The sequence below is a fragment of the Seriola lalandi genome, unplaced genomic scaffold (genome assembly GCF_002814215.2).
Source record: "Seriola lalandi dorsalis isolate HSWRI2012SDOR001 ecotype SW California unplaced genomic scaffold, Sedor1 jcf7180002054524, whole genome shotgun sequence".
NCBI lineage: Eukaryota > Metazoa > Chordata > Actinopteri > Carangiformes > Carangidae > Seriola > Seriola lalandi.
Genome location: NW_019525077.1, coordinates 1,145,701 through 1,156,063, shown reverse-complemented (window position 1 = coordinate 1,156,063; position 10,363 = coordinate 1,145,701). Strand labels below are relative to the sequence as shown.

Here is a 10,363-nt window from a genome sequence, read left to right as displayed (position 1 = left end):
GCAGCGGAGAGGTAGCTGCTGCAGGAAATAACGGAGGCGGTCATGTGATCTGCCGTTTTCTCTTTTTTTTCTTTTCTTTTCTTTTTTCTTTTCTTTTCTGAAAAATTGTATTATTTTATTTATTTACTTATTTTGTGGATGGCCACTGTTGCATTCAGGTATGCCTCGACTCATCAGCAGTAGAGTACTGTGCAAAGACTTTAGGCACTAAAAGTGACGTGAGGATGAGAATTAATGCTAGTTTTTATTTATTTATTAACCTCAAAATGCAGGAAACATAAGAAAAAACCCAAATCAAATCACCAGTTCTCCTCTGCACACCTGCACACAGTTTTTCCAGGTATTCTTCAGGTGGGTTGTTCCAAGCATCTTGGAGAACTTCAGTTTTTCTGTGACTCAGTCTCAGTCTCTCCTGTCTTTTCATGTGATCCCAAACTGACTCCATGATGTTGAGATCAGGGTTGCAGGACTCATTGTCCCTCTTGACTCTGGCTGTGTATGTTTGGTCCCACTGTCATGCTGCAGAATATATTACAGGACCGATTAGATGGTATTGATGGATAAAAATCTAAACATATAAAGTGCACAGTGCCGTAGATCACAAGGGTTTTTAACCAGCTCCCATGTTTGGTGTTTGAGAGCAAAAACGAGAAACGATCCATTATACTCATTATATTTTGCAGAACACCTTCACTGGTTATGGATTTACCACCATCAATGGCCGGATTAACCTGCTGAGGTGCCCTGAGGAATTAAGGCTTGGTCATATGACTTATCTGGAAACTATCTGAACATTCACTTCTAATGAAGCTGGAACAATATAGGAATGTGATTAATGATTATTTAATGAATATAATGATTTTATATGTGTAATATGTCAGTTATAGTTACAGTTAGATTTCCAATGTTGCTGCATAGTGCAATGAAGAAATACTCAAAAAACCTCATTGCTGTGTGTGTTTGTGTCTGCAGCTCAACAACACCAGTATACAAACACATGACTGAGAGCATGAACTGATCCAGTTCTGGAGTAAATATATATAATAAAACCTCCGTCTGCAGCAGATATCGACACTTCTTTGACTTAGAGGAAGTTCAAAGGAAGGGGTGAGAGACCTCCGTCCTGTGAAGATACCAACCCCTGAGCAGGTGCTCCAATAGTCAAGAATTTGGTGGATGTAATGAGAGAGGTGTGATTTTGTGTTCTAAGAAAACAAAGAGGCCCAACACTGAGTCTTGTGAGTTAACTGCTTGGTCCTGTGACAGTCCCTCTGCTTGGTTTCCTCCAATGTTTCTATGCTTTGCGTCTCCAAGGCTGCAGACCAATTAGGAGTTTAATCAGTGGCATGGGACACGCCTGGGCCCGGTGTCCCCAATGCATGTAAGCCAGAGCAGCAGCAACATCTCCTCATCCTACACCATCCTACACCATTCTGCATTGTGGTTTTTCTTTCCTTTTCTTTGTTTTTACAGCACAACATCCACACAGAACATTTCTACTCAGCCACTCCCTCCACTACTGACTTTTATCATTTATTTCTTTGTGTTTCTTTTGATGATTTTATTATTAATAAAATACTTTGTAATTTAGTTTACCCATATGTCTCCTGTTTGTGTTTCAGTCTAAGCGCTGGGCTCTACCTGTCTACAGACAAAAAAGAAAAAGAAAAAAGGTAACACCTATACTTACACACCAGTGGCAGTGAGCTACCATGCAAGACACTGGTCTGACAAGTTACAGCTCAGTATCTTGGAGTATCACTTCGATGTGTGGAGAGGAGCAGCTGGAGTTCAACCACCAGCCCTGTGACTAGTGGACAACCTGTTCTACCTGCTGAGCCACAGGTAATTGATGATTAATGAATCACCTAAGTCACTTTACTTAGTATTGTATTTTCTTTATGTTAGTTTATCATTGTGAATTGAATACATTTGGGTTTTGGTTGCTCATCAGATAAAACAAGTTACTTGATGACAAACTCAATTAACATATAAGCTTTGCTCTGTTTTATATCACTGTAAACTCAAAAACTTTGGTTTTTGGGCTGTTGGTCAGACCCCTGAGTGTCTAATCTTGGGCTCTGAGGAATCATGATGGATATTTTTCCCAATTTCCTGACATGTTACTGACAAAATGATTAATTAAGAAAACAATTGGCAGATGAATTGTTAATGAAAATACTCGTTAGTTGCAGACCTAACATTAGCGGAGAGATTTTTCATGGTGATTGTTCTTAGGGTTAGGGTTAGGGTTAGTGTGAATAAAAGACCATTCAGCATGTCTTTGTAATCAGGCTATGACAAAGTCTCCTATAAATAATGAGTTGTATGTTTTACCAAATATATAAATTTTAATAATATACAACAGTCCACAGTCACATCACATTCCCCCTGCAGAAGCACTGAACATAATATAGGTATGAATGTCATATTCCTTTCTGGAAAACATCCTGTTTTGTCCTGTTGTAATCACACATTTTCCCCATGGACATGATTAAAATTTCATTTAATCTTATCTATTCAGAATCAGAACTAATTAAACTGTCTCCTGCTGCAGCTGAAACCAAAACTAACTTACAAATGGACAGTTTTAGTCTTCCAGGGAGTTTGGTGTGTAATAGCACACGTGTGATGGGGCACGACGTGCAGATTCAGAGTGCTCAGCACCATCTAAATGAGTTTTTCCTGATAAACATCTCTGTGCTGTTACTGCCTCAAAACCTGAATTAAAGTCCCTCAGAGTGACTGGATGAGTTGGAGGAATGAAAATTGTTCCATTGATATGACACACAAGATATAACGAGGATTTTTATGCCATCCTGACCTCTAGATGGCAGTGTACGTGAAACATTAAAAGAGAGGGAGCGAGAGGGGGGAAGTACTTGAGGGAGAAAATTATTGTCAAGTTTGCAAAAGTCTGCACCACCATCACATCCTGTGTAGCCTTCGACCTTTAAAGAGACAAAAATAAAATAATAAAATGAAGTATAATTACTACCACCACTACTACTACTACAACTACTACTGCTGCTAATAATATTGTATTACATTATAATAGTATAATAATAATAATAATGTAAGAAGTGATTAAGTCTACCAACTGATACAATCTGAGGCATTTAAACACTGTTTTGCTTGCATGTTTTTTAAAAGTGGTTGTGTATGAGTTAACAATAGCAGACCTGCCATTATAGTTTATTTATTTACTTAACTACTTTATTTTTTAGTTCAACTGGTACATTTGTGCCTGACTGTTGACAAAAGTATTGTTTTATTCCATCTGTAAAAGCTAAAAGAAGTAGACAAAAAAACAAGCTTTTTTTAAATGTACTTTTACTCACTTGTTACATAATTTTCATAACTTAAAAAAAAAAAGACATCTTTTATAATACCTGAGTGACCCTAATGGGCTGATGAAGATCATGAGATATATTTAACAGGTAGTAAGTGTTCCTTGAGTTACACATTTTTGTTCATTTCTGTATCATACTAATAAAGTTTACTTTAATATTTTAGTTTTCCTTCAGTTCTTTTTTATCTATTTTATTTTGGGAATATTTGGACAACTGTGTAAGGCCAATGTTGTTTATTACAGGATAAAATCAATAAATGTAACATTTAAAAAAAAAAAAAAACTTAAATGGTAGAAATAGTGTTTTTGTGATTTTACAAAAAAAAATTAAGAAAAACAGTATTTATTAGCTTTGTTTGGTGATCAAGATTTAAGTTTGTCATTGTTTGATGTTTCGACTTTTATTTTGAAAAAAAAAAAAAAACCGGATGTCAAAAGCATACGGATGCTAAAATTACGTCAAAACTACGACCTTGACTGACCCACGTGAGTCAGTCAGCTTCTAACCTCATGCTAAACTGGAAGCCAGTGAAATTGAGTCAATTCAGAGAAAAATAAACTTCTAACCGCTCGGATATCTGCGTTTTCTCGTTTCAAACACTTCCGCTCTGATGCGTTAGCTTAGCCAATATGTCCGGTCACAGTAAGTCTCTATTGTTTTTAACTCAACGGTGTGTTGCAGTCAGGCAGCTAACATTACCGGCCGGTGTCACAACAAGAGGCGGCGTGTTGTCATCCAGGTGCGGCTTCATTCAGCAGCGAACATGGACATCGACGTGCCGGACGAGCTGTGTGCAGAGACTCTGGCAGCTTCAGTCCGCGGTCAGAACCAGCAAGCTCACCCTCTGTACCAAGGTGAGTCTCAGACAGGTGAGCCAGGTGCTGTCAAACAGGGGGGCGGGACTTTAGTATTTACTTGAATATTTGTATTTAATGCTACTTTAAACATCTGCTTCACTACATTTCAGATTGAAATATTTTACTTTCTACTCCATTATATTTATTTGATAATTTAAGTTATTAGTCACGTCAAGATCTTAGATCATAAATACAAAATAAACACTCACTGAGCACTTTATAAGGAACACCACACTAATACTGGATAGTTCTCCCTTTGCTCTCAAACAGCCTCAATTCTTTTCCTTTGAGACTCCTTTCAGCAGACTTGCCAGCTGCCCGTTCATGCTGCCAATCTCCGGTTCTACCACATCCCCAAAGGTGTTCTACCGGACCCAGATCTGGCAACTGTGGAGGCCACTGAAGTTCACTGAGCTCACTGTCATGTTCATGAAACCAGTTTGAGACGTCTTTTGCTTTGTGACATGGAGCGTTAGGATGGAAGCGGCCATTAGAAGATGGTGAACTGTGGCCATAAAGGGATGCCCGTGGTCAGCAACAGTACTGTGATTGATTGGTATTAAGGGGCCAAAGTGGGCCAAGGAAACATTCGCCACACCATTGCACCACCACCACCAGCCCGGATTGTAGATTGTAGTTGGTTTCATGGGTTCATACTCTTGATGCCAAATTCTGACCCGTCCAGCAGAAATCCAAATTCATCAGACCAGGCCGCATTTTACAGACTTCAACTGTCCAGTTTTGCTGAGCCACTGCAGCCTCAGATTTCTGTTCTCTACATGTCATTGATTCTGAGAAGCTTTTCCGCTCACCACAGTTGTAAAAAGTGGTTATCTGAGTTACTGTTGCCGGTCAGCTCCAATCAGTCTGGTCATTGACCTCTGACCTCTCCCATCAGCAAGGTGTTTCTGTCCACAGATCTGCTGCTCACTGGATGTTTCTGATGTTTGATGTTACTGTTAACTGCAGCTCCTCCACCTGTATCTGCGGGATTTGACCGCTGACACAAGATTTGGCTGACTAGATAAATGCATGAATAAGCAGGTGTTCCCAATAAAGTGCAACAACAACAACACAGCTGCGTCTGATTTCAGTTTGTCAGACCAGCGTTAAACAGCCAGTGGAAGCTTCAGCAGGTTTGTGAATGTTTGTATTTCACACCTTGTCTTCCAGGCAGGAGGTCCCTGTGAGGACGAGTACCCACCGCTGCCGGCCTACCAGGCTGAGTCAGAGCCAGAGAAGAAGGAGGTGTTCATCATAAAGGTGAAAGGTCTCCCGTGGTCGTGCTCGGCTCAGGACCTGCTGCAGTTCTTCTCCGGTGAGACTTTGTATTTTCACTCACGATGTAAAGCCCAACTGATATGGCAGCTGGTGAAAAACAGTGTAGATTGATGGGCAAAATGGCAGTTTCATCCATTTATTGTTCAACTGTAATATATCTTAATTGTCAATCATCAACAAAAATGTTTATGCTAAGTCAAAAGCTCTGGTGTCACGTGCGCTGTGCATTGAAATTCATAATTTGTCCTCATCCGATGTGCTGTGAGTGCAGAGTGCAGGATCCGTGACGGGGTGAAGGGGATCCACCTCACCGTGGACAAACTGGGAAGGCCGTCCGGGCGGGCCTTCATCGAGATGGAGCACGAGGAGGATGTTGGCAAAGCTCTAGAGAAGCACAGACAGTACCTCGGCCCACGATACGTTGAAGGTTCGTCACTTTGTGAAACTCTTATATATACGGCTCAATACATCTGCTTGTAGAGCCTGGAGGGAAGCAGTCCTGGATCTGACGTCACAAACCTTTCAGACCGTGGTTCAGCTTCAGATTTAAATGCAGAAACACTGGGTTCACAGGTACCTTTTAGAAATCTCCTGAATGAGTTTACAAATCTCGGGCCTGTGGCTTTTTGTTTGTGTTAAAGCTTTTATTAACCATGTAATTTTAAGATGACAAACATTTAGTTTTGTTTCATTAACCCCTTAAGAGACACCTCCATTTTTGTGCACAGGCTTGAAAATAATGTACCCAAAATAAAAAGCTTCTCTGGTTTGGTTAGAGTCAAAACCCTGCTCTCCTTTTGAAAGGTAACAAATGATCAGAATAAGTGTTAGAGACGCTGAACCAAAGATACAGAAGCAAAAAACATGGTGGACATGTTACGTTTTTTTTTTTTTTTTTTTTTTGGGCATAAACCAACCACCAACTGTGCGGACAGCTGTTGCATTGATACGTGGATCATAAAATACTCTGCAGGAATAGAATCATGAGACTTTGAGGTTTGCGTTCACGTATAATTTGTCAAGGTTGTGTGAAGACTCAGTCTGGTACAGACCAAAACACACGTGAAGCAGCACCACCGAGGCTAAAGTATTTTAAAAGGTTAAATGACAGAAGGTCACCAATCCAACAATCTTCTAACACACAAACACCATTTAAAACAATGACAAGTATTACTATTGAAACTATGAAACCAAATGCACATGTCGTGTGTGTGTGTGTGTGTGTGTGTGCGCGCGCGCGTGTGTGTGTGTTTGCAGTGTATGAGGTGACGAACAGTGACGCTGAAACCATCCTGAGGAACGCCCTCCAGGCTCCAGCTGATGACTGCGTGGTGCGGCTCCGAGGTCTCCCCTTCAGCTGCACTGAGGCCGACATCGCCCAGTTTTTCTCAGGTACACGGCCTCAGACTTCTCCCACCTGCAGATCCGGTGGAAACACTGGATGTTAAAAAGATAATCTTTTTTTTTTAGTTAGTTGAAACATTTAGGTTTTTAACGCATTAATTAAACCATTACACACAAAATTGTACAATTATTAAAGTGTGACACAGACGACAGACGACCACAAAAGGACAGATTTTATTAATTGACTGCTCAGCATGCTGGTCTACCTTAAAATCTTTTTTTCTTCTTTTTTTTTTTAATGTCTGCCAGATTGAGTGTCTGTTGTAAAAATACCACTTTATGGTTTGTTTTACTTTCAAGTTACCATAGGGGAAGAAAAGTTGTATTGATACTTCTGTAAATCTTTCCCTTTGGCCACTACAAGTTACTAAAAACCCTTTTTTTAAAATGAGTCACAGCGAGCTTTAGAGATATTTTAACGAGAAGACTAAAGCGCAGAATCTTGCTTTAATTTGCAGGTTTGGATATAATGAAGAACGGGATCACCCTCATCAAAGACCACAGAGGAAGAAAGAGTGGGGATGGCTTTGTGCAGTTCTCCTCGCAGGAATCAGCCAGTCAAGCTCTGCAGAGAGACAGAGAGGTCATAGGAAACCGGTAGGATACTGCAGACACAGGCCTGTACCAGCTTCATAATCCCATCAGCATAGAAGCAGAAGTAACTGATTTCTTTAAACAGTTTTTTACCGTGTGCTTCTTCTCTTTGCGGCCATATTTGTTCATTTGCTGCTCTTCCCGTGCTGTTTGTGATATCTGCAGATACATTGAGGTGTTTCGCAGCAGTAGCAGTGAGATTCTCTCTAGTTGGAGGAGGACGAGTTCAGCTTCTCCTCAGACCAGCACTCATCCAGCGGACAGGACCGCCTCCGCCCCACAGACCAACCCCAAAACTGGTGAGGGGATTTTAGAGCTCATTATAAAATCACATGGTGTTTATTACTTTAAAAAAAAATTGAGGGGTAAATGTGGTTTAACTCTTTATTTATTAGGAGGGACTTTGGTGCTTTATCAGTAGCTCATTTACTCTTTTCCCAATTTTTCAGTTTACTGTGGAGATCAGTGTCTTCTTGTGACACAAAACACAACAATTTACTGTTGGTTTAAACTGATTTATTCCTTGAGAGTAATTTTCTGTGAAATTTTGGAAAAAAACAAACTGATGGGATGATATTTTTAAATGGAGATTAAAGTCCAAATGATACATAAACTAGTTGAGTACACAGTGGTAAAGCGAGGAGATCATTTTTGCTGTCTGTGTCTCCTGCCTCTAAAAACGGACGTGTCTGCTCCATCAGGATACCGTCAGAGCTCAGCCGTGCTGCCTCACTACGTCCACATGAGAGGGCTTCCCTTCCAGGTGTCCGGAGAAGACATTGTGAAGGTAAAGATAAAGATAATGAACACAGTGAGATGCTGATTGTGCTGTTGAGATTTTTCTAATGTTTGTTTTTCTGCTGCAGTTCTTCTCTCCTTTAGTCGTGTCCAAGATCCTGATTGAATGTGGTCCCGACGGGAAGCCGAGCGGCGAGGCAGAGGTTTACTTCAGCTGCCACCAGGACGCCGTGGCCGCCATGTCCAAAGACCGAATGTACATAGGTGAGACTGTTGGAGAGACTTGAACACCAGGACCAGCTGATGTGTTTTAAAACAGAAATTATTATCTGATGCTCTAATATCGTCATCAGTACTACTGCCAAGGATGTAAGGCTTTCACTCCTGTGTAGTTTTTGTCAGGTAAATGACAGGTGCACATACAAACTCTGAAGGATCTAAAATTTGATGGCATCTTGTCTACAGCTGGCATATCTACAACAACATGAGAGAGAGAAAAGGCTAAACCCAGGTGGCCATTACTGAGTCATTTGGTATTTATCCTCATACAAAGCTTGAATATTCTTGACCGGGGTTATACACTCACCACAGATATATATTTTTGTATTATGTCTAATCAGATGCAGGTTCAGTTTCAGATTATAAACATTTGACATATTGAAAAGATTGTGCAGCCTGGGTTGAGGTATGCAGTCCGGATGGTTAATACTGAACTGTATATTTTCATTTGTAGCTGAAACTGAAAATCAAAGAGACATTTAACAAAAGTATGGATCGTATGCTTCAGATTTACTGTCAACAGATCTCTGGAGCAGGGTCATGGTCTCCTATAATACTAATAATAAAAGTGTTTCTGGTCTGTGTTATATCAGAAACCAATTATTATATTTATAATTCTATTATTGTATTTTATGTTTCAGGTGTTAATTGTGCAAAAATATCCCGAAATTCATTATTATTGAATATCAGCTGAAGTCAATATTATAATATGAGACAGTATGTAAATAGTATATAAAATATACTTATATAATATGTAATATAAACAGTAAATAATAATCACTGCTGTGAGAATTTGACTCAACGTCGGACCCTTCTCTATTTTTCAGGAGAAAGATTCGTCGAGTTGTTCCTGAACTCTTTATCAGACTCTGACAGAAGGTGAGAAACACGGAATAAGATCCACAGATTTAAACGTTTTGGCTTCTTACAAAGGAAAAACACTCCACAGACCCACAGTTTTGAGGTTAATTTATACACATGTATAAGGAAGTTAGACAAAGAGACAGAGTTCTACCTCTCTAAGTGGGTGAACTGGTTTCTCTGAGCCGGACCACTGTAACACCGAAGTGAGAAATTCCATCTTTTTATGGAACAAAATAATATCACACTTTTGTCTCTGTGCCGCTTTTCTTTTGTAAAATTAGATTTGGTTTTAAAACCTCCCCTCCACATGTGATTTAACCTGTTGTACTTTCTCTGGCAGGTGAATGCTGACACTCGGATGCCAAGCACACACACACACACACACTATTGCATTTATTTTCCAGTCTGATGTGAATCTCAATCAATAAACATTCCTGGTGTCAAAGGAACAACCTGACCTGTCTTCATTTAACAGGAGCAAGTCCTGAAGATTTATTATTCTGTGTTACGTTACTAAAGATTTATAGTGTTGAGATGTGGCACAAAATGTTAAGTCTATAATCTGATGTCCAGCAGATAATGAGAAGAAGAGGAGTCACTTAAAAACTGAAACATTCAAATAATTTCTCATGTTAATTTTGTCAAAATAGAGAATTGAGAAATTGTTTTACCAGCAGGTCATAAGACAAAATGTTCCAGGAAGCAAAGAGGCAGAAACGTTGGGTGAGTTTGTGTTTGAACCTGTTGAAAAATAAGGACCAGAAAAGAAGAAAAATGAAGGATAAAAACTCAAGATGAAAAATGTATATTTAAATTTTTTTTTACTTTTGTCTGGAAAAAAATAATGATTGGGGACTAATGAGATTCCTCCAAGGTGGCATGACATGATTGATAAAAAACAAAACATCTAAAGTGCCTAAAAACCTTTGCACAGCGCTGTAACTGAGTGAAAACAAGAAAAGAGAATTGAGACACTTCTCGTAAATTTCTGTA

At 39.6% G+C, this 10,363-nt stretch overlaps 1 protein-coding gene across 4 annotated transcripts; it reads left to right on the top strand.

Annotated features, from left to right (window-relative positions):
- The first annotated feature begins 3,845 nt into the window (after positions 1–3,845).
- grsf1 (G-rich RNA sequence binding factor 1) lies at positions 3,846–9,822 on the top strand. Of its 4 annotated transcripts, none has more exons than XM_023414329.2 (10): positions 3,846–4,207; positions 5,384–5,528; positions 5,763–5,918; positions 6,749–6,883; positions 7,354–7,492; positions 7,655–7,788; positions 8,191–8,276; positions 8,356–8,491; positions 9,334–9,385; positions 9,711–9,822. In XM_023414329.2, exons 1-10 carry the CDS (start codon positions 3,983–3,985, stop codon positions 9,712–9,714), a joined length of 1,212 nt encoding a protein of 403 aa, XP_023270097.1. In that variant the 5' UTR covers positions 3,846–3,982; the 3' UTR covers positions 9,715–9,822. The 4 variants fall into 4 exon arrangements, with proteins under 4 accessions (XP_023270097.1, XP_023270095.1, XP_087032201.1 ...); XM_023414327.2 differs by having other exon boundaries at positions 3,846–4,222; XM_087176075.1 differs by lacking the exon at positions 9,711–9,822 and having other exon boundaries at positions 9,334–9,389.
- The last annotated feature ends 541 nt before the right edge of the window (positions 9,823–10,363 follow it).